Source organism: Centropristis striata, chromosome 6 (genome assembly GCF_030273125.1).
Source record: "Centropristis striata isolate RG_2023a ecotype Rhode Island chromosome 6, C.striata_1.0, whole genome shotgun sequence".
Classification (NCBI taxonomy): domain Eukaryota; kingdom Metazoa; phylum Chordata; class Actinopteri; order Perciformes; family Serranidae; genus Centropristis; species Centropristis striata.
In genome coordinates this window covers 16,652,085-16,676,755 of record NC_081522.1, presented here as the reverse complement: position 1 = coordinate 16,676,755, position 24,671 = coordinate 16,652,085, and the positions used below count along the sequence as shown (strand labels likewise).

The window sequence follows — 24,671 nt, the reverse complement described above, 5'->3', positions numbered from 1 at the left end:
GCAAGTGCATATGTTGGAAGTCTTCACAGCTTTTTTGTTTTGTAGACAGGAGAGAGTTGAGGTGTACTGTTTAATCTCTGACTTCAACAAAAAGAAATTTGTTTTTTTTTACTTGAAACCTTACATTTGTGTATGTGGTATTTGGCAAAAAGAAAAATTAAATTTCCACCACTGACAATAATACACCACTGGATGTCGCCCATGACACAGAGGTGCCCATCAGACTTTCAGGAATATGCTGCTTTCATGGTGCAGCACAAACATGGAAAATCCCCTTTGTAGTTAAGTGCAACACGTTTAGGCCCATGAAGCGACAGTTGATTGTGGTTGTTTCCGATCATTTCTCGCACAGATGAATTAAGATCCTTCGCATTTAAAATAATCTCCACATCCTGTCCACAGCTGACCTCGAGAGAGCGGTTATACACAACAAGAGTTTCCCATCTCCCGTCTTTCCAATGCAACAGTGAATGCACCAGAACTCCCTGCTCCCGGACCAATCCCGGCAGCAGCGGGGCGGGATTTTCCACCCATGACGTCCCAAGTTTTCCAGCAACTCTGTCACTTCGACATCATGGCGTAGCGATGTGGACGGACTGGGGTCGCAGTTGCGGGCACGGAGAAGTTCAGAAACCAGGCATTGTGGACTTTTTGTATACAATTGAGGAAACATACTAACGGAAATCCCTATTTCTCGTCGAGCAGAGATTTGGTAAGTGAGTCCACTGTGATTTGTGATTTCCACTAACTTCTGGGTCGAAACAAACGGCTGTTGTGGCTCACGCATTTACACGTTAGTTTTTTCCACCGTGAAACTATATTAAAATGTTTTAAAACAGTCCTGGGACTTCGGGAGTAATGTTTCCTATAGGGCATCCCAGCCAGTAAACAAATTAGTTAAGCTTTGCAGGTTATATTTGATTTGTATTCTTCTTGTTGCACATTAGCACGACAAGAAAGCATTAACGGCTTTTATGTTTCACTTACTACTGTCACGTTTAGCCCAACGTTACATTAATAATAGTTTAATCTGGTCAATACAAGACTGATGGGGGTTAAGTTAAAGGTTTCTGACGTGAGAAATTCAGTCTAACGCTGATTTATGACTTTGCCACAGCTCCAGACTCTGCCAGACATTGTGGTTAGTTACTCCCAGTGCCTGCAGCCACGTCTTTTTTCTTAGACTGTACACTTCATCTGGTTTGATGTTGCCTTGAGGTGGTGCTGACTGGTGAAATTAACTTTTGTTCCAAATATGATGGAGTTATCCAAGCAGAAGTGACCCAGATTGCATTAATTAAAGGAGTTCAGAGTTTACTGTCTACGTTTTTTAAGCTATGAAATTTGATCAGCTGTTGTATTGCCCTCCAGTCGACCTCTTTAAAAAGTTTGGCCTTACTTGCTTTCCTAAACAACTGAAAATCAGATACTAGAGAGGTAAAGATTCTGCCCAGCACTCACTATCATATACCTATCAGTTCAGTAATGTTGGTCTTCTGTCACTCTCTGCAGTGTTGAATACTTTTTATGAAGTGACACAGTCAAACTTAACTCTGGTATTATAAATGAGATTTTGTGGTTTTACTCTGGGGATTTCCTTCAAAATGTTAATTATTGTTCATGTTTTAATGAAATCTCAAGGGCACTTCATTTCACCTGCTTCCAGTCTTTGCAACAACAACAAAATCCAGGGAATTTATTTAAGAAGGCTGCTCAATTTTGAAGTGTGCCTGTAAAACTGCAACAAGCACCTTTGTTAATTTTCTCTGTTGACATGAAGTGATGCTGCATAGTATTTTACACAGCAAAACAACAATTGTTTCAACTTTAAGCTGGTTTGATCTATATAGCACTCTTTACCAAGAGTGTACTGCTAAGTGAAGCCGTGAGTAATATGAAAAGAATGTGTGCTGCTGTCCAATATTAATGAAATGCAGCTATTATCTTTTGCATACATATGGGCAGGAAAAATTCCTGCAGATTTTATCACTTGGAAACTCTTTATATCTAAAACTCAATTTCCATCTTTTGTTTGGTATGTTTACACTGCATCATTCATGGCACATATGCCCTATTGGTTTCATTTTTCTTTTCTTTTTTTAAAGTTCCAGACAGTTTAAAGAGAGAGAAAATGCTCCTTTGGCTTTGCACCCACGTCTCATTTTCATATAGGCCTTGTTGTTTAGAGGTGTAAAATTAGTGGTGATGTATTCTGCCTGCTCACTCAGGTTGGAAATAGCTTCAGGTTATTCCAGAGCAGCGCCCTGCAGGCTACTGGTGAATGCCCTGACTGTCTACACCCAGTGAATCAGCGGACACACAGCCTACTTACTGCAGCTCTTAAGTCCATGCACCTTCAAACTTGTAGACAATAGCATAAGCCATGTCACAAGACGAAATCACACCAGATAGCCTGCTCATATTACAGCTATTTTAAGCATTTTGTTTATGGTGCCCAAACACACCTAGATGATGTTCAATGAAACTTGCCCTTGTTGCTCTTAAGTGCTTTTCAGAGCTGAATAGAGCATTTGTGGTTTGAGGTAAAACAGGATGAGGTATGCAAACCAGAAATAATCTTTTCTCATGGAAATATTGTTTCAAAGTAAAGAGAGAGTCAAGGCCAGCATGACTCAAGACATGGAAAGTGTCATTATGTGGTGGGACTTGGATTTATCCCCTAAATGTTACCTGGATAAAAAAAGAACAAATAAAGCAAACAGCTGTGTGATTTATGCCTAGATTGTAAATTCCTCTCTCCCAGGGCCTTTTTACCACCAGTGCAACTCAACACAAGCTGTTAAAGCCAGTTGCATGGCTGCTGTAAACACTTTCTCCCCTCAGAGACAAGTGGCCCTGAGGCTTCTATTTTGTTTTCTATTTCCTGTGTGTGTAAGAGTATAGAAGACTGGTCATTTGGGACCAAGGATTTACAAGATCTTCTCTTTTTTTCCTTTTTTTTCCAGGAATACTCTCTGTTGAGTGACTTGTGAGGATGGGTTATGATGCTCGTCCCTGCCTAAAGGGATCAGAGCTGAAGGATTTGAAAAGCCATTATAGTGGTCCACTCTCCCTCTTGTAGTCATTATTCTCTGCATGTCTCCATGAATTATATGGTTGTTTTCACCAAAGGGCAGGATTGCTTTTTGAATGCATATTTTTTTCTTCGGGTCTGAAAAGAGTATGCAGGCAGGTGTTGTTGCAAATGTCATGTGTACTTTAGCGTAGCATTGCAGGTTTTTTTTTTCTGTCTTTGTCTTCTCATGCCTCTCAGTCAAAATACCCCACTACCATGAACAATAGCCTTCTCTGTGTGTCTTATGGTTGGTGTAAGTGGTGCTTATAAAAGGGCAGACAGTGAGACTTTGTTTTGGAGAGTGATGCATGCTTGTTGGGATTTTTGAGATGTCTCCTTTGATAGCAAGCTTGTACAAATGGAATACATACTAAAGGGTCAACACAGGTGCAGATATATCCTCCAATATGATCTAATATATTAACCAAAAATTATAACACTCTAGAGCTTAAACCATGAGTGTGTTGACAGAAAATAAATCTTGCCAGGGATGAAGATTTACATTAGGCTAATAAATGATCAGCCAATAATGGGAAATGTATATTATTATGTATTATTACACTAATTAAATAATAGCCAATAAATGATACAAATCCAGATTGCTCTATTTGATTTAACAAGCACAGTATTTGGTATTTACCCACATTAATTGGGGGGTACGCACCTTTCAAATTGGTTTGTGATCCGCCAATATACACAGAAGAATAATAACAACAGCAGCACGCAATTTGCAGTATATGTTCCACAAATATTCTGAGAGGAGGGGAAAGTATAAGTTTTAACACAACTAGTTGTATAAGTAGTAAGTCTATAATATACTTTATTTTATGTATTGAGTATTTAACACATTGACATTGTGTCTAAGCATTTCATTTAAATTCTTAGGCAAAATGCTTTATAAAAAGCAGTATGTTGGAAGATTTTTTTAATGTACTTTACTAGAAGAATAAATTGACATTTGAAGAGTCAGAACTGTTGTTTGTTTTTGTTTTGATGTCAATACTGATGTCAGTTAAAGTTGATTAGGTCTGATCAATGCAATATAAATCATTCATCTTTGCTCACTACACCTTAGGCTTTCTTAATCTCAGGTCAGGGTCTTTTTTTGACATTTTTGACTAATCAAGAATTAATCAAGAAAATAATCATTTATTGCAGCCCAGAAACACCACACAGCTTGCTAGAAAACCCACTTTGTTTAAATATCACTAACACACCATGGAGGTATCCCAGGACTTGAGGACAGAGTGCACTTCTCTGTAATTAGGCCGTCTTTGTGCTGATCTTTCTGGACACTGACTGCAGGATGATGCCATGGCAGTGCTCAGACAGTGCTCTTTACACTTGTTTAGCATTGATTGACACATGGACAGCAGGTTTCTGAGCTGTAGGTCTGGTCTTGGCCTGATCTTTTTGAAGTCTGTTTGCTGAATGCCATGTGTTAGCCTTACCCGTATTTGCCTTTTTGCAGTGAGAGAAGAGCTGACTCAGGTTTTTGAGGGGGATGCCCCGCAGGCCTTCATTCCAGTTTGACTCATCATTATCCAAACTCTGTCTGTGTTACCTGCAGTGAAAGACTGGCTTTCTGCTGTGCATTTGTTGTTTAAGTGGGCATGAATTTTTTTTAAATTTCCTTCTAAAAATGAAAAATTGAAATGTCATCTTAAATTCGTCAAGTAATGCAAGTACATCTTATTATTAAACATTTTAAAAGGCAGCATTTCAGGGCAATCAGGACATTGTAAACTCTTGTCTTGAAATAACCGTTATTCTACCTTTTTATATCCCATGTTGTACGTCTGCTTGTCCCATTTGTACAAGAAGTGAGAGGTGCAGTTACTGTAGGCAACCTGAGTGGAACATTCAGAAATTTACTGTTGGAAACCACTCAGCAGTTTACTATGGAGCTGACCAATGGCCTGCTGGTTCTCATCTCCTCACAGCCTACTGTGTGTTGTGACGATTCTTATGTTTTAGTGCATGCTTATTTTTCACATAATGGAAAATGTGCCCACAGGAATGCTAAAATAACAGTGTTAGGTCTGTGGGTGGTTTCCATAAAGTTTGTAAATGGTCCTACGTCCCAGTGTCGGGCACTCCCAGGATGTGAGGCAGCTGATTTAAAGGAAGAGGTGTGTGTATGCGTGTGTATGCGTGTGTGTGTGAGTCTGCGTGTGTGCAGATGACTGCCTTTGTATTTCTGTTAAAGCATGCGTGAATATACAGCAGAGCCTTTTGATTAAATGTCCAAAGATAAAGGGTCTGTTGTGCTGCTTAGGCAGATGTCCAAGACTGGGACACTAAAATGTATCTGCACTCCAAACAGAGTGTCTAGTGTCCTATTGGCAGGACATTCATTGTGCCAATATTTTCGGTAAATGGCCTGATTGATATTCCAAAATGCATTATTCATCACTTGGTCCGACAAAATTTACATAAGATCCTATACTATCCTTTCTTTTACTTGTTTTTGTTTCAGTCTCATTTTTTAGCAGCCACAGATCCCTGGACTGGTTATCATGTAAGTTTAAACAGGGTACTTTTCTTACATATCGCTCAGCTTATCTGTGTCTTTACAGTAACTCCCGTCTCACAAACATGGCATTTTAGCAGGCAATGTCCTTTTTTAGGCATTGAGAGTTATCCAGGATGTTCTGCAGTTTCAGTCTAATTCCTGGGTGGGAACCTTTTGTAATCACATGCTTACCGCCAACTTTACTGCACTTTTTTGCCTCAAGAGCGGACCACCACTATAACCAGTTTGCAGGATTCGTCCTTTTCCTACGCTGGCGATATCCACGTCTCAAGCACATACAGCAGCTGCCACAATGAGTTGCTCTACCATAGACTAAACTGTGATTATTATCTGTCATGCTGGTGGGTTGATCGTCACAATATTAGTGGATGTTTTATTTTTCTATTTTGTTTTAATTTCCTCTGTTTAATATGCGTCCTTGTTTTGGTTGTATGTGGGGTTTTTTGCTCGGTATACAGATTTTCATAAAGCTTCTTTATGAATAAAATATTACTTAAATGCACTGCTTCACATGGTTTTTAATTATTGCACCTTTTTGTGTATCATCAGTACAACATCTGTATTCTGATTGGTTTTGAGAAAAAAGGAGACAATATATACAATGTCTGCTTTCAAGATAACTGAATTACAGTTCAGAAGCAAGTTTTAAAAGAACAGCTTTTTACATTTCTTTGCTCCTTCCAGGCTCATCAGTGATTAAAGATGATGGCTGATGCCAGCGACATGTTGGCAGCTGCCCTGGAGCAGATGGACGGCATTATAGCAGGTAAAGTTCTCCTGCACTGTGAAACACCAACATCATATTTTATCACTACTGTAAACATTCATGTTGTGAATATTTTTTTCTACTCTTGTTTTTGAGCATAAAGCAGCAATGTTTCTGATGTATAACTCTTTCAGGTTGACTTAACATTGATAAGAGTTTTTCTCGTGTTGTGGTTTGTTGCAGAGCTGACATTTTGTTTGTTTGTCGTGGAGGCTTTAGCATTTATTCTGTGCCTCTTAAGGCTGCGTGGCTTGTAGACATATTCACTGGTGTTGGCATATTGTTCCATTTTTTTTTTTATAAATACCAACTTGTATTGTGTATAAAAAGACCATTCTACATAATTTTCAAAAGCCCTACCAATATGGGATTTTTGGGAAACGACATATTTTAAAGGGTAAAAATTCACAGATTACGAATGTAGGAGTTGATTTTTGAGCTGGAATGAAAATTGACTTTTTATATTTAGATTGTGCACTGATATTGCACCAATATGACTGCAAAGGTACTCAAAAGGCAGCTAAAGAATGTTTTACATGAATATATGTCATACATACAGTGTATTGCGTTGTCAACCAATTTAAGGAAATAAAAATTGAGAAAATGAGGGCTATATAAACATCAGTACTGTATGTTCAGTAGAAGTCAGTTGCTGACAATTTATGTAAAGGATAGATAAAAAATAAAATAAAAAGCAAACACCATTTATACATCACCTGGAGCATCCCTTACTGAAAAAAGGTCTTATATTGACACATATCAGACAACATTTATGATGATTTCAGTACAGATATGTCTGATAGACCAGTATTGGCCACTTTTATTAGCAGACTGGTGCTATAATTTCCCCATACTGTAGTGTTGTAAAGGATGTCAGAAATACAGGATGTCGCTCCAGAGGATCAGATCAAGGCTGCCACACATAAATAGAATTATTTGTAATGCGTTAAAAAAATGGTTTACATTTTGTGCTTCATGGAACACTGAATTGTTACTATGTGTAATTTAATTACTCACTATTCTCCCAGTAATTAAGTGAGTTAAACCTGCCAAAATAATTACTTTTTAAAGTATGAAACAGTATATCTTTGTCTTTCTTTGGATTTTAGTTCTTCTTAATGTTTGCCTCTCTCCTCTGTTGTGTTTCTTGACATCAGGCTCCAAGGCCCTGGACTACTCCAACGGGCTGTATGACTGCCAGTCACCCACCTCTCCTTTCATGGGCAGCCTGCGGGCGCTTCACCTCTTGGAAGATCTCAGGAGTGTCCTGGAGTTAATGGACACAGAGGAAAGGGAGAGTCTACGCTGCCAGATCCCTGACTCCACAGCTGATAGTCTGGTTGAGTGGCTCCATGGTCACCTGGTAGGTTGTACAGATTAATCGTCAGCAGTCAAGAATAAGAAAGCCTTTAATTGTAACTGAAGATCATAAAATACAGTCACACTGACATTTTTCCTGAATAGTGTAGCCTCACATCACGTCAGTTTTACTAGTAATGTCACATGACTGCTTTAACTCGAGAAAGGAGCACTTCAAATTAGGGATGCAAATTTGATTTTTTTTTCTGACCGATAGTTGACCCTCGTTAATCGATCATTAACCATTTACAGACAAGCAAGCGACTGAGTCCTACTGAGAGTTTAAACAGCTGTGACGGGTCCAAGTCTTCACCACTAGTTTAACTGTGATGTTGTCAGCTGTGTTAGTAGGATGGCCAATGTAACCTGCTAGTTTTCATCAGTATAGTGGCATGTGTCAGGTCACTCTTCGTTGTTAGTGCCAGCCAGCACTCGGTCATGAGAGCCAAGAATTCAGCAGAATTAAAAATAGCTTAAAATGCACTAGGAAACGTACTTGTCGGTTAACAGTTAACTATTGACATCCCTACTTCCAGTGTCTGAATCAGTTTAAGTTGTGCAACCATGGAGGAGGTTTTGTCTGTGATTGTTGGACAGAATGTGCTTCAAACAAGCTTCAGCACATCTGGTTTGCTTCTGGTCGTGCTCCCTCTGTGTGCTACATTAAAACTCGAATGCAGGCAAGTGGGGGTAAAACTGTCCTGTGTGAAAGTAGACAGTCGACCTGTTTGCTAAGCAAAAACATGACTGTTGTTAGTGTGGCTCCGTCTAGTTTTACTTTCAAAACACACACTTCAATTATGGAGCGTGAGGATGTAGTTGACGCATGTCTTAAGCCGAAAAAATTCCACAGTTTCTTTCTTATGGTTTATTGAAAACCTTTCGTTGGAGTATGACAAACAATAAACTGCAGCAATCCAAAAAATAATAGGCATTCCAACAACTTCAATAAAGAACTATGAATCAAATCTGAATTATTTAGCAACTTCTCCACAATATACAAAATGGCTCTAACAACTGTCTTCCTCTGCCGAGTTCTCAGAGAATGCAAGTTGAAATGCTGGTGTTGTCAATGTCACAGCCAGTGTGCTGCAAGAAACACGCTGACTTCTTGGGAACCAGAGTGGTGTTTGGGAGAGTGATGGGCTCCAGGCCAGATAAATGCCAGAGTTTTTGTGTAATGCTGTAAGTCACTCTGTGCACAGCAGTCTGAATGTGAGCCTTCTTCTCAGCCATGTAAGGTTTTGTTTGAGCAGTGCAGCCAGACACACTTTGATGCAAAACGTTTCATCTGAGATTATTTCGCACCAAAAGTTTAAAGGTTGTTACAATCTGCACTATAATTTAACTTACCTGTACCATTTACCCATGTCAGTGGTTCATCAGTTCTTTGTCTGATCCATGTTTTGTTCTGTCTCTGCAGTCCAACGGGCACATCTCTCTGAGCGGGGGTGACCACTACCAGGAAAGACTTTCCCGAATAGAGAGCGATAAGGAGTCTCTGGTTCTTCAGGTACCCATCTTTCAATTCTTAGATAAAGATTCAGGTCTTAAATACATATTTATATTAAGAAAATCTCTGAAAAAAAGGAGTGACTTCTTTGTTCCACGCAGGTGAGTGTGCTGACAGACCAGGTTGAAGCTCAGGGAGAGAAGATTCGAGACCTGGACTTGTGTTTGGACGAGCACAGGGAGAAACTCAACGCCACTGAGGAGATGCTGCAACAGGTGCGTGGGTGCTGTTTCATACGTGATATAGCTCAGAACAAAATGTTTTCACACAAGATCAAGAGCCACCCAGTAGTGAAAGCTACATGTGGCTGCCATGTGTGAAAGGGACTTTAGATCTGAGTTCATGTCCTTCTGTCAGCAAACATCTGCTGTTCTGTTCATGCATATTACCCATGTGTTCAATCCACAAGTGTAAGGTGTGTAGGAGGGGCTTCTTTTGTGCTTTGTTGTCAGCTTTTTAGATTCTGCTTGCCATTTTGAATGAAAGCCCTGAATAATCTTTATCATTTTTAAATATTATAATAACAAGAATGCCCTGCCAATGCAACCACTAAGTCTTTTTGTAACAATCTTCTTTTATCATTGTAGGAGCTTCTGTGCAGAACTACACTGGAGAACCAGAAGCTAGAACTGATATCTGAAGTGTCCAACTTAAAGCTGAAACTGAATAACATGGAGAAGGACAGACTTGACTTTGATGACAGATTTAGGGACAGCGAGGTATGTGAGCTAATTCTCCGGACAGAAATTCTCTTTGTTTCTGTCCTTTCTCTCTCACCTCAATTCATACACCCTCGCAGACACACCAAACAAACCCTCATTCATGTTGTCTGACACCTGTGTGGGAATGGGACATCTCATTTTGTTGTCAGTCTCCAAGCAGCTGTGTGTTGAGAAAGGAAAGAAAAGGCACCTCAAGGAAATGTCAACATTTAGATGGCCTGTCCATGGGAAATATGCCTGCTGTGTTTGTTGCGATTAGAAAAACCTTACTGTGTAGAGTGGATTACCTTTTTGGTTTTAACCCGATTAGAATTTACTGCCCTCTAGTCAAAGGCTTTCCAAACATTAAGATGTCAATCGTTTGTTTACAAGAGATTGCATGGTTCCTCTGGGAGCAGAAATCTGCCAGAGTACTTGGAAAGCTTTCAAACACGTCATGTTATTGTTGTAGCAGTGCGGTCGTCTCTTCCACCCCACTGAAACAAAAAAGCTGCTGTCCATGTTCCGCCTCACAGCACATAAATCTCTTCTTTCTACAAGCAGCTTCCTCTTGTTGTATCACTGCTGCTGCTTTGAAGCATTTACTCTCAGAGGAATTCAGTCCCATCAAACGTATCTAGAGTTGCTTTATATGAAGTTGAACTTTTAGCTGGAATTGTAGAATGTGAAAGCTGCCATAAAGAAATTCATCCAATAGTATTGCCAGCATTTTGAGTTTGCTTCCTATATTACAACCAGCCTGTTATATGCACTTTCTATTCTTTCAGGATTTGATTCTTGAAATTAATGAACTTCGGTACAGACTGACAGACCTGGAAAGTGAAAAACTACAGTACGAAAAGAAACTTAAATCCACAAAGGTGAGTTGTTACAGGCAATTTTACACACCCGCAGTGTTTCTATGAAACACTCTTCACGGATAAAAATCCTTTCCTGACTGTCCAGGAACGATATTGTTGCTTTGACTGTTGTTGCTTTTACAAAATATGGACACAAAGAGATTTTTGGTTATAAAAAAAGTAATGTGGGTAAAAGCAAATAACAAAAAAGCTAAAACAGTCTGTTAACTTCTGAAAATTGCGTTGCATTGCGTAATGCAGAAAACATAACACTTATTACACTATATTACGATATCAATAATCTAATGCAATGTCTGGTCTCCACCTAGTTCAGGAGCTGTCGCCTCCAGTCAAACATTTTTTAAATATTTTTTATTTTGAATGGAACCCTTGTGTTCATTGGCTGTTTTTAAGGCTCTAAATTGATTTATATATCTGATTGTTATGACTCAGTTTGATCGTGAGGGTCTCTTTTTATACATTAAATATCTTGATTTGAATCTTGGGTATTCCATCTTCTTGAACTCCTTTTATCTTTCACTTCTTGCATCTCTATTTTCTCTCTCTTCCTTGGGTTTTCTCTCTACTGCTAGTCGCTAATGGCCAAGCTTTCTAGCCTGAAAATCAAAATGGGCCAGATGCAGTATGAGAAACAGAGGAAGGAGCACAAACTCCAGGCTATGAAGGTTTGCTTTTCTCAGGATGTCTGTTTTGCTTGCTGTATGATTATGGTTTTTGACCTCTCCCTTTGGCTCCTCTTCTGTTTTTATTTTTGAGGGTAAAAATAATTAAATCTGATTTGCAGCTGTTTTAGGCTGAATGATGTCACTTTTTGCAAAAAGTGAAATCACTTAGTTTACTAAACCATGCAGCACAGTAAATTGCAAGAAAGTCAGGTGTAATCAGAAAAAACACTTCTTTTAAAGTCTGCATCTAGAAGGCACCAGTTTAAGCAAACATTCACATTTTCAAACCACAGGTATGCTTTAATTTGGGGGTTTTCAAGAGTTGGCAGCATTCTGTTTCTCTGCGTCTTTCTTTATCCTTCATTGCACTTGTCCTACTCATTTCCTATTTTCTAATCATCTTTATTAAAAAAAACCTCTTTGCAGTTTAATTGGTCTGTCTCCATGCTTGATTCCTATTGTGGTCACTTAAACATGTATTCCTTGTATAATATATTTATTACCTCAGTCCTCCGAGTCATGAGTGCTTACCAAACTTCCTCACATGTTGCCCTTCAGAGCAGGTGTGGCCTGCGTGCCTGATCGCCACGTAAGCGTATGTGAACCCCTGTGTTGTGGTTTGTTTGTAGTGTGGGGTTGGGGAGGGGGAGGTTGTGTCTGTGAGAAAATATCCTCACTGTTGTCTTCTGTTGGACAGGAGGAGCTAGCCATGCTGAGGAGGCAGCTGGAGGGCAGAGACGGAGAGATGAGGAGACTACAGGACGAGACAGGCTTCAAAGCCATCGCCCCGAGCAGTTCAGATCCCTTAGAGAGAGGTGTGAAAGCCAGTCCAATCACAAGCCTTACTGAAGATGAGCATGCATGATGTTTAAACTCATGTTCAACTTGTCATGTGATTAAAAATGGTAATATCTATGTATTGTTAGCAAAGCAGTAGGCTTAGTTCTACAACAAGTCAGAATCTGCAACAAACCAGTTTTTGTTTTATAATTCTTTGTCCTGTTTAGTCTCTCATCCAGATGAAACTCTTAGAAAGAGGCTGAAAGAGAAACGTAAGGGGGGTTTTTATGCTTGTGTTTATATTGCACCACTGCTGCACCCCTCTCAACCCCTGTTTGCATGAACGAGCATGAGCCATCCAAACTCAGCTTGTCCATTATAACCCATTGGAGTGCTAACACCCAACCACAGAGCACCACATTACTTAGTCAACTTTGAAGGCCTGTAAAACTGAACAAAACCAAGGTCACCCAAAAGAGTTTCTGTGTTTTTACTGTCCGACCTGGAAAAGCAACAAGGAATGTCTGCTTTGTGATTTCAACAGGAATGAGGAATGAATTGTGTTGTCTGTCATAACCATTCAGGCTGCTCACTCATCCTCCTGCCTGATGTCCTCCAACAATAATCACCCTCTGTACCCGTCAATATCTCACCTCAAACTCCTCTAAATCTTCCTCTGCTCACACCAACAGCCGGTGTGTGCCCTGCTAACCTGTAATGTTGTTGTGTCAAAGTGTCTTTGTTGTAAGTGCTTACTTCATATCTGTGCCTTTCCTCATCAATTGTCTTCCATTTATGTCGAACAATTTCATTTTTCATTCAGTCCCCAGACTCCCTTAACATGATTCTGTACACACTGTACAACCTACTAGTCTAGACTATTAGAATTGGCCACTATAGAATTCCTTAATCAAACACTTAAATGTCAGATTAAAGCTGGGGTAGGCATTTTTCTGGAAAAGGACAAAAAACATAAAACAAAACATTAGAATTTGAAAATGAATTACAGAAGAAGTTTTTTGCCCAGTGACACCAAAAACAAACTGTCTACCCCAGCTTTACTATTATAAATGGCATACATTTTCAAACAAGTTTAAAGCATAATAAACCAGTGGGGAAAAGGCTTAAACTACAGAATATCCCCAACGTTGAGGGTTGACTGCTCACAGAGCGTTGTAGCAGTGTGTTCTGAAAAGTGAAAATGTTCTATCAGAGTGTAATATGTGAAACACCTGCTCACACAAGGGCATGATGTATCAATTTGAAGGGGGAAAAAACAGAATGTGTCTGTGATGTTACTGTCGTGATGTATAGTATTGTTGCACTGTGTATGGTCTGAATGTCTTAAAGTTGCACCCTGTGTGTTCAGGCTTCTTATCCATCTCCCTGTTTGTACCCTCTTCAGACTTGACACTATCAACACTACAGTTCTTTGTCTCTAATAATTTTCTGTCCTCACTAGATGTGGAAGTGCAGAGAATGAAAAAGGCAGTGGAATCATTGATGGCAGCCAATGAAGAGAAGGTACATTTGCCAAGTTGATTCCCTTTGTGTCAAATCCAGTGTTTCATCATTAGATTCGAAGTGGTTTCAATTGTCTTTTCTTTTGCAGGATCGCAAGATTGATGAACTAAAGCAGTCGCTGCTGCGGTATAAGAAAGTTCAAGAGATGGTGATGTCAGTGCAGGGAAAGAAAGGTGAGAGCTCTTCTGTCAGAGTGAATTAATGCATGAATATTGGTGATAAAGAAGAACAAAAGTAAGGATTTTGCATGGCTTCTCTCATCACCCGCGTACAGTGCATGCTTTACATACACAATACAATAATAATAACCATTTTTTCACAGCATATCATAGGTTTTATTGTGATTTCAGACTTTCAGGGGGCCACTGGCCTTTGTTCAGTAAATTACAAAAATCGGCTTGCAGATAGTTGAAACTAGAGCAAGTGATAATCCTCCACAGGCAGCACTTTATTTTTCTCAAATCTATGTGGTTGAGGGAAGGGACTGCTTTGAAGACTGCCCTGAACACTCTTACATTTGTAACTTGAGTCAGCTGCAGACAGAAACCTCCTTTTATCTAGCCTGCTTGTTTTCCTACAGGCTTCTTTGTATTGCCCCGAGCTTGCGGTTTGCTGATACACTCAATTATACAACCCTGTTCTGTAGGTTTCTGTAACACATTTCAGTTGACTCTGTTTTCAGGCTGTTTTGTAAGATCTGTCTTTCTAGATATAATACTGTAGATGAGATTATTCTTCTCAAAGAAACAGAAAAATCTTTCAATTGCATCTTATTCATTGTCCCCTCCAGAGAAAAGCAAAGATAACGAGCAACTCGAGAGTTTTAATGATGGATCCATCGTGTTGTTTTCAAACAAACCTGTGTCTGGGGAGTTTGAAAAGTATGAAGTAATGGATCTTGAACAACTGAAAAGGAGAAGCCCAGATGAGGTTTGTATAGCATATATTTTATAATGTGTAAAAATCAACTAACCATCACTTCATTCTCCAATGAAGTGATGGTTAGTACAGAAAATAAGATGTATTAGGACATAATGTCACAAGCAATTATAGTGTAGGATGTTTAACAGTCTTGATGAGAAATCCCACATTATTTTTGATTGTGTTATTCTAATTTATCGCTAATAACTCTCGCACTGTTAGTTTTTACCTTTTTTTTTTTACTAAGACAACTTCAAATGTCATTAAACTCTAACATGCTCAGCAAAACGCTAATCATCCACATAAATTTCACACTTGTTAAATGAGTGTTGACGGGCTTGACGTCCAATTAATTGAATAACATCTCCTGTCAGTTGTGTGCGCAGATTTAGACTGTGCTGTGTTCTCATGGCCGCAGGAGAATATGTTAAGTTAATCTTTTAAGACAGTGCATACTTATATTTTTAATGAAAAACTTTCTGTCTTCTTTTATTGCTGTGATCCGTGCTTAGTTGGAGAGCCTTAATGGACTGAGTGACGAGCCCTCTCCCACACCCAGTCCTTCAGATCCAGAAGGAATATCAGAGTCTGGACCAACAGATGTAGAAAGGTGAAATGGCGAAGACTGTATCCACTGTCTCGTACATTGATTTACAGAAAGTTTGTTGTAGACTTTAACCAATGTTTTTTTAAAGTACATATCGTAGATATTTTTAATTTCTACATTATCAGCATCTTTTGTGCCACTCCACTCACTTTCTTTGAATGACACATTCAAAACACATTAAAAAACCATTAAAATCAATTATTTTATTCATTGCCGTATTAACTAATGCATAGTAATAGTAATATTTAATTTAATAACAATGGCAACATGTCATTGTTCTCTGTCCTTTATATTGTTTCCTGTCACATTCCACTGCTAAAATTCATGTTTTCATCAGCATAAGGCACAGTCGTGGGGAAATAATAACAAGCATTCTCAATCAACCCGCAACATAGGGTTGTTCATCGGCTATGTACGACTGGACAATAAGTAAAAGAAGTTTCATAAAAACTCATCATTAAGTTTCTTAGTGATTAGAACAACAACAGACTCATGTGGGTCTAAAAGTTCAAACATTAATGGTTGAAATCTCCAACCCTAGTTGTCTTCTTTTTTGTGGTTTTCCTTCACTTCTGATGTGGGGTAACCATGTTAAAACAGAAAGTATTTAGCTAAAAGTATCTTTTATTTATTTTTTACATATATTAAAATGTATCAGTGGGAAGACTTATGAGATACATACATATGAGAAGAATGTGTGAAAGAGCAGTTTATTACTTGTAGCCCCACACTGCTGCTGTTCCTGACCATGTGAGACAATGTTACGCTGCCATGAGTAACGTGTGCGTTGTTATCATTTGTCATTTCAGCAGCCAAAATGTCATAAAGACTGGCAGCCAGGACCAGCTGGATAAGAGCAATAATGAAAAGGTAGAACATTAAAACCATTCATTTTTTCCATTACTTCTCAGAAAGCTGCTGTTTGTTGTCTCATAAGTCTGTGAAATGCTCCATAGTAGCATATGCATCCATAGTATTTATAGCCTATAGAATATCCTGCATGTTGTGTGGCAGTCTACGTCCCCTTTTTCATGGTAAAAGTGACAATATTTCCATTCTGAAGACAAATATTTGGCTATAATAGTGGCACGGACAGTATGTATAAACATAAGTCATAAAGTAGTTTTTGTTTAATTCTACAGTATTTTTTTCTGTTCTCTCAGAATACAAGTGAAGAGATCAGTAACCTCAGTGAAAAGCCACCCATAGGTCCCTCAGCCACCTTGCCTCCCACCCTGCCTGCCCCCACAGAGGATGACAGCTTTGGCTCGAGAAAGGCTCGTTCATCCTTTGGGAAGGGCTTCTTTAAGATCCGTGGGGGCAAGAAGACATCCAGCACCCCTAACCTCGGTAAGAGAAACCACACGATTCAGCAGCTGCAGCAGCTTACATGATATTTTGACTTTAAGCTAACTGTGCAATTGATTGGTTGTTTACTAGAGAGTGAGATGTTCTTGGAGATTTTTCTTTTACCGTGGATTACTTTTTTATTTTCCCAAGCCACACCCATGGAATATACTATATACACCAAGACTATAATTTGCAGCCCACACAAACTGTCGTCCCCATTTAATTATGGAAGTCTGTTTCTGCGCTGTTGTATTTGCTTCGTTCTGTGCAGAAGTGGGTAGAGTAGCCAAAAAACGTATTCAAGTAAAAGTACTGGTACTTTCCAAAAACAAGTACTCAAGTAGAAATAACAGTTATATATAACATGTAGAGTATAAAACATCAGCAAACTAAATTTATTTGATGTGGATATGACTGGAATTACACCACAGATAGTGGTCCTGAGGTAAATGTAAGGAAGCGAACATACAGCTTTAACTTTTGTGATGAAATGAGGAAATTATCATCTCCTAAATAAGAATACCTGCCACATATACACCAGGTAATATTTCCAGTCATTTATCCACAAGTGTGATCATACAATTTACATTAAAATGATCCTATATTAAATACACCAGTATGTATTTTTTTAAATAAATTATTTGCTTGTTTATTCCTGCTATATTTTATATTATGATTGGGCAAATAAATCAGCAAATTATGTGCATGTGGGTAATAAACTGTGTCTACTATTACGTCAGGCCAAAGCAATTAGCATGATGAGTTAAATGCACATTGCACCCTGCTCATTGGTTAAATATTTACATAACATGAAAAAGCAGGAGTTCTGAGGCATGATAAATTGTGTGTATATGCTATTAAACGTATAAGCATTAACACAACAGACACACTTACTGCTGTCTATCAACTCAGTGTCGGCATGGTTCTCTGATGCATATATTAACTTCAGACAAACATTTACAGCCGGAGCCTGCTGCTCGGTGCACTGCTAATTTGTCAGTAAATATTAGCTGCTCATGCTATTTGAAAGTCACAACATTAATGTAGCTGTAGCTTCAGCCTCCTTGCTTGGAACAGGGTCATGTGGGCAGAGCACCAGCAGATCATCAGTCTCTTCACGGTTTATGCATGCATAAGATAATAAATAAAAGTAGCGTGATGAATGCATCAGAATGTAACTAAGTAATAGGGATGATTTTTCCTTTACAACTCAGGTGAAAGTAAAAAGACTCATTACCACCCACCTCTGGTTCTGTGTATGTGCTTTTTGTGTGTATTGTACACGTGTATGTCCCTGTTTGTCCCACCTCTCCAACCCTGTTCTTATTTCTTTCATAATGTCTGCCCTTTGTCTTTTTTCTGTTGGACCCTGTCGTGTGTTGTGTGTGCTTTGTGACACATGAAGACCGCAGCCGGAGTGCAAGTGCGCCTATGCTAGGTACAGTATAGACCACGGGTCATTCTAGGGTTGCAGTAGTTCTCTGAAGAAAACAAAGGAAACTACTGACTATATCCTATATCATTGTACGCCTATGCCTTTTCTAAACTCATCCATTTAGCTGACCTCTTTTTATCATCTCACGTTTCAGTGCTTGAACAGCCACGCCCTTGTCACTACCCACTGTTGCACAAGTGTTTCATGTCCAACATACAGAGTCTGTTGCGTATGTTGATTTGCCTGTGTGCCTGCATGTATTTGTTTAAACTCTATTGTTTCTGTCAAACACAAACTCTTTCAAGATCCAGATTATCAGATTAATGATTTATTTGGATCTTGAGGGCCTCCCACTAAAAAAACCTACAAAAGGACAACTAATAAGCCTTCTTTTTATCTAATAAAATCATTTTATTCCAGTCTTTCTGAGACATCAGCTGTATCTGACGCATGCATACCAGAGAGGGTTTTTGATGCCCACCGCTGTGACCTCTCATTCTGTCTAGGTTTAGGAGACGTCGTGTCTGTCTGAGTGTTTTCTGGGTCTCTGCACTGACCCTTTGCAGCAGGTCCGTCTCCACCGATCTGTGCATGGCTCGCCGATGAAACTCATGATGCTGACGAATTTTTGTGGGCATTTGTTTGTTCAGCTGAAACAGAGCGACAGGGCACTGACCATCTGGATCTGGCCGGGCTGCCACAGAGATCGGCCAACAGCGACAGCACCCACACACTCCCTACGACCCCAGAGGGCAAGAAAAAATCCAAAGGGATAAAAAAACTCTTTGGGAAGTGAGTAGAAAGCAGTCACAATACAGGAATATGTTGAAAAGTTGAACATTTATATTCAATACTATTTTAAGCCACAGGGAAAAAATGTGAGAATGTTTTTAATAAATACTGAATGTCATATTTTTTTAAGGCTAAAAAGGAGTCAGTCCACCACATTTAACCTGGACGACAACCTACCAGAGGGAGAGTTCAAGAGGGGTGGAGTGCGAGCCACAGCGGGCCCCAGACTGGGTTGGTCTCGTGACCTCCACAGAGCCAACAAGTAAGTCTGTGCATTCAGCCTGAATAATGAGACTCAGAATGTGGTTTGCTTGTTTTGAATTTCTGGTGTACAATGAAATTCAGTGATCATGTGATGATTTTTTGGACAAAGTAGTCTTTGTTCGGATAACAAAGACATAAAAAAAACCCATGCGCTATACTCACATATTGTATTTGTTTGCTTTGGTTTGAAAGTTTTGACTTTTCTGTTTCTTTTTCTTAGTGATGTTGATGCTCCCTTTGCCCGCTGGTCAAAGGATCAGGTGTGTGACTGGCTGCAGGGGCAGGGTCTCGGTCTTTATGTCAACATGGCTCGTGTATGGATCTCCTCTGGACAGACACTGCTACAAGCCTCACAACAGGACCTGGAGAGGGTGAGATGAAGCAGAAGAATTTAATAAGTTGAGGAAACTTGAACAGTAACTCGGGGATGTTGTGTGTAATGCTTTGTCATGTGGACTTTTAGGAGCTTGGCATCAAACACCCGCTGCACAGAAAGAAGCTGCAGCTGGCTCTGCAGGCCCTTGGCTCAGAGGAGGAGGATAATAAGGGAAAGCTGGACTACAACTGGGTGACGAGTGAGTATCGGCTGCCAGTCCAAGACCCGAACCGAGTTATCAAAGGAAATTTGAGGCCATTTTGTGTGCTTTTTCTTTCTTCTTCTTCTTGACCACTTTAAATTTGAATTATATTTGACTGTCAGCTTGACTTCCTTCTCATGACACTTTGCTCTTTGCCGTTCCTCTCAGGATGGCTGGATGACATCGGCCTGCCCCAGTATAAGACCCAGTTTGATGAGGGGAGGGTGGATGGTCGCATGCTGCACTACATGACAGTGGTGAGTGTTGGCGAGACACATGTGCTCCCTCCACAGACCCTGCAGATAAGGAGGTCTGTGGACTCCAGTGTCATCTCACATTAGGATTCATTAGATTCATAGAGACTCTGATGAGCTGGACTGAAGATGACCTGGTCTCACCCTCCGTATTCAGGACAGTGCTGTGGTCCCAACAAAGCCTCTGTCTCTGCTCAAACTGTGATTTATTTACAGAAGCTTCTTTGCCAGGGAATGTTACTACAAAAGTCTGTTGTGTTTTTATAATTTATACTTTGTTCCAGCTTCAACTGAACTTTGCTTTTATTGTTTGAATTTTGCATCAGAGTACAGAACAGTATAAAGTCATTGATGTGCAACTTTGTCCTTCAGGATGATCTGCTTTCTCTGAAAGTGGGGAGCGTCCTGCATCACCTCAGTATCAAGAGAGCTATCCAAGTGCTCCGGCTCAACAACTATGAGCCCAACTGCTTGCGTCGTAGGCCGTCTGACGAGGTACATTCACTTTGACATCACCCAACCCTGTTCTACTGTTTGACATACAGGTGCATCTCAATAAACTAGAATATCATAGAAAAGTTTATTTATGTCAGTAATTCCATTAAAAAAGTGGAAATAACACATTATATGGACTCATTACACACAGAATGAAACATTTCGTCTCTTAAATTATTTAATTTCGTCTAATTATAAATATCATGGCTTACATTTAATGAAGACCTAAAATTCAGTGTCCCAAAAAAATATATATTACAAAATATGAAAATGTTGGCCTCTGGAAAGTATGTCCATCTATATGCACTCAATACTTGGTTGGGGCTATTTGACTTGAACTACTGGAAATGGACTTCTCCATCATATTCTCTTTTTTTTTTTAAGATATTTTCTTGGGCATTTCGTAGCTTTTATTGACAGGAGAGATATAGAGAGTGAAAGGGGGAGACAGAGGGGAAGACATCCGGGAAAGGGCTCCAAGCCGCCCGCTTACGAGGACTGGGCCTCTGTGGTATGCGCTCTACCAGGTGTGCCACCGGGAACGCCTCTTTTCCATGATATTCTAATTAATTGAGATGCATCTGTACCTTTTTTTATAATGCACAGCTGTGTGTAAACATACCCCAGCTTTTGATTTGTGTCTTTTTGACATCCTGTTTTTGTGCTTTACGCCCACAGAACAATATTTCTCCAGCAGAGATATCCCAGTGGACCAACCATAGGGTGATGGAGTGGCTGCGGTCTGCGGACCTTGCTGAATACGCTCCCAACCTGAGAGGCAGCGGTGTGCACGGAGGCCTGATGGTGAGGCAGTCCAGCGTTCTGTCTTCCTTGGAAACTGAGATTCTCTCGTAAAAGTATCCACTCCTGATGCATCTGCTCTCTCTCCCCTCAGGTTCTGGAGCCACGGTTCAACGTGGAGACTATGGCTTTGCTGCTGAACATCCCCCCCAACAAGACGCTGCTGCGCCGCCACCTCGCCACACATTTCAACCTGCTCATCGGCTCGGAGGCCCAGCAACTTAAACAGGAGTGTCTGGAAAACCCAGACTACACTCTGCTGACTGCCACCACTAAAGTCAAGGTAGCTTGACTGTGAGGGCAGACTATGTGTGGGGTTTAAAGTAGAAAAAAAAAATTACATGTAACTGATAGCTCTTAACTTACAATGTTTACTTTGGATTTTTACATAATTAAGTTTTTTAAGATTTTTTTTACATGAAGATGAACATTCTAATAAACATTTAATTCAAATGAAATAGTTTTGAGAGTATACCCTTAAAATGTATTTCCATTATGCTGCAATTGTGTTATTTAATAAACGGTATCGATTTTTGGACTGAACTCTGAGGGATGTGTGCGTTTCTCTTTGCATATCTAAATGTAGCTTTGTAAAATTAAAACACTGTATTTCTTTCTCTTCTCTCTCCTCGTTCATACCAGCCGAGGAAACTGTCATTTGGTAACTTTGGTAGTCTGAGGAAGAAAAAGCAGGAGGAGAGCGAGGAGTATGTGTGTCCGATGGATGTGGAGATGCCAAAGGGACGAAGCTTTCAGAAAGGTTTCGAGCTCCAGATCTACGAGGACGACCTTGACAGGCTGGAACAGGTGAGCTTGTTCTTCTAAGGATCTGTTGATATCAATTTAAACATGAACAATTGCATGTACAATATATCTGACATCTACTTATGTCAAAGGCATTTTTTTTGCATTATATGGAAAAAAAAACTTTGTTTGGTCTTATGTTTTATTGTGTGTAGTCTAGGGCTGCATGATATATAATTTCGCAGGATGTGTGACGTCAAGAAAGGCAAATTAACTCAAGCAAATTATGCCACCACTTTTTTCAGTTTGACACAAAATGAAAACTTATTTTGTTCTCATCTTTCATTACTAATCCAGCATTTTGTTACCTATAGTCTACATAGATTGGCCACATTTTCATTATGAACTGAAAAGATTTTGCACTTTTCAACAGGTGGGATCCACACAGTGTATCTGGGGGATTTAAATTGACAGGTTAGGGACAGTTGCTCAGCATGGGAGGATTCCCCTGTGAGACCTCCTTGGTGCTGGCTCTCGTATGGCGTATTTCCTCCTTGGTGGAGCACTGCGACCGGCTTTAGATTGGCTTGGAAAGTTCACCCGATTCAACTTACAAATGTACAAACTTTTGTTCAGGTGGAGCATGCCCCTAGACCTTTCTCAAAGATGAAAATTCATGGAGGCGATTTTTTCACTTTACAATGTATCACAGAACGTAAAATCATTTTAGTTTTCTCCACCATATTTCAGTGCTAATTGTCACCAGTGTTGCTTTGAAGATGACACATTTAATCAGCAGAAGTATCTGGTCTACTTTAGTTTCTTTGCTCTATTGGGCTGTCTTGAGTATGAAAGCTGCTTCTTGTTTCACAGATGGAGGACTCTGAGGGAACTGTGAGACAGATTGGAGCTTTCTCTGAGGGCATTCAAAACCTGACGGTAAGAATCTTAACAACGAACCAGACACATGGCACATTATAACTTATTGATAATACAGCTTTAAAAGTCTAATATATGTATTTCTACATTGTGCCTTTTTCCAGAGCATGCTAAAAGATGATGAATTCTTCAAAGAGGCTTCAAATTCACCGAACCCCAGTGTAACAGACGATGACTCCAACGCATGAGACTGTCAGCACCATGAGACCTGGTCCTGCTGTGAATGAAACTCTGTGCCAATTCTCTCCACTTGCACACAGACTTCTCAACAAAAACCCCAAGAATGCTCCCACATTTCTTTTTGTAGTGTTACATTCAAAGATGAGCCAAAAGTATTACAGTGTCTCTTTTATTTCAGTTTTCAACGATGGTGTTGCGTCAGCCTTCAGTCCAGTAGCCACTATCACTCCTGAACTTTGTCTCCATTACTGTCACCTGATGACAGAGGGAACTTTTAGGGCAACACCACTGCTTGCCTGCCAGCTGGTTTCTGGAGAGATTTTATACTGTGTACTGGCATATTTCTATTTATAATAGAAAACAAGTGTCAACCAGCAGAAAAACATCTGAATATGCCAATATAGATTTTAATATATGTCTTTTAAATTGTCTTCTGACTGTAGAAATAATGCAAAAAACGAGATCATTCAGTAGTGATATGCTGAGAAGATTTCCCCATTTCTAGAAGTTGGTGTAAAGTAACTCAAAAACAGCTGCTATACTTTCTACAGAGTTAACCACTGCTAATTAAGTGGGAACTGTCATATATTTTATCCCACGCTGAACATTTTACAGGTTTTCACTCAACAGTAATATTCTACACGTATTTGCACCAATACATATCATACAGTACACATGAATATCATTGCAAGGTATTGGAATTCAACACATTTATGCAAGAGGTTGTTGTTTATTTTATTGTTACCATAAAATTATTTTTAATGGAACCCAGTTGGCTGACTCAAAGTTATTTTTGAAAAAAGTGTTGTGGAATATTTAGATTTGTTAGATAAGTCAGTTTCCTTTTTACCCCAAAATAATAATGTTATAATGCAACCCTCTGCCATACATGAGAAGTTGAACAGTTTTGTTGGGTTGTGTTTACTTTGTTTGTTTTTTTACGTTTATTCATTTCTAAGATCAATAAAGTAATTTAAATAAATTTGGATTATCGTCATAAATCTTTATCACAAACAGGAAAAAAGAGATGATGGGAATGTGGCTGATTCATCGCTAACTGATTAAATATGTGTTGATTATTATATAATATGTATAATTGTGCTTTTTTTTTTACTATGGATAAAGATGATATCAGCTGCACTCTTTTGTATTCATATTATAGCTCAACTTTGATCATACTGACGTGTTTTGGAGAAATCTGCACTCGACCTACAAGACAAGTTTATTTAAGAGATAAAGGAGAACAGAAAAATAAAGGCTACAGCAAACAGCTCAGATGCACCAATCTGACTTTTTCAGTCCCAATACTGACACTGTGCCAGGCCAGCCTGATACCACTGTTTATTAATATGCTGTGTGCTTCACTGTGTAAGTGAAGGCATCATGCTTTTATATGTAAGAAAACATTCAGGTAAGGTGCCCCCAGAAAATTATATTTCCATGTATTTAGTTTCTTTGCTCCCATTCTTCACTAACCTGTTGTGTCTCCATTATCACAGAGTCTTCATTT

General features: G+C 39.4%; 1 protein-coding gene across 5 annotated transcripts; it reads left to right on the top strand.

Annotated features, from left to right (window-relative positions):
* Positions 1-575: 575 nt before the first annotated feature.
* Positions 576-24,143, top strand: ppfibp1b (PPFIA binding protein 1b). 5 transcript variants are annotated; one of them, XM_059335109.1, is made up of 28 exons: positions 576-712; positions 6,297-6,378; positions 7,536-7,741; positions 9,161-9,250; positions 9,352-9,465; positions 9,838-9,969; positions 10,740-10,832; positions 11,405-11,497; positions 12,195-12,312; positions 12,505-12,549; positions 13,740-13,801; positions 13,890-13,974; positions 14,592-14,731; positions 15,235-15,332; positions 16,139-16,199; positions 16,493-16,679; positions 18,085-18,117; positions 18,765-18,906; positions 19,037-19,168; positions 19,391-19,541; positions 19,634-19,745; positions 19,917-20,005; positions 20,375-20,497; positions 21,176-21,301; positions 21,393-21,581; positions 21,941-22,105; positions 22,916-22,981; positions 23,086-24,143. In XM_059335109.1, exons 2-28 carry the CDS (start codon positions 6,315-6,317, stop codon positions 23,167-23,169), a joined length of 3,000 nt encoding a protein of 999 aa, XP_059191092.1. In that variant the 5' UTR covers positions 576-712; positions 6,297-6,314; the 3' UTR covers positions 23,170-24,143. The 5 variants fall into 5 exon arrangements, with proteins under 5 accessions (XP_059191092.1, XP_059191094.1, XP_059191093.1 ...); XM_059335111.1 differs by lacking the exon at positions 11,405-11,497; XM_059335110.1 differs by lacking the exon at positions 18,085-18,117.
* Positions 24,144-24,671: the final 528 nt, after the last annotated feature.

Bases quoted from the DNA above. Each gene is read 5' to 3' on its own strand.
- ppfibp1b (XM_059335109.1), top strand. From the start codon at position 6,315: ATGATGGCTGATGCCAGCGACATGTTGGCAGCTGCCCTGGAGCAGATG. The intron at 9,970-10,739 runs GTATGTGAGCTA...CTATTCTTTCAG, and splicing joins ACAGATTTAGGGACAGCGAG to GATTTGATTCTTGAAATTAA. The intron at 18,118-18,764 runs GTACAGTATAGA...TTGTTTGTTCAG, and splicing joins TGCAAGTGCGCCTATGCTAG to CTGAAACAGAGCGACAGGGC.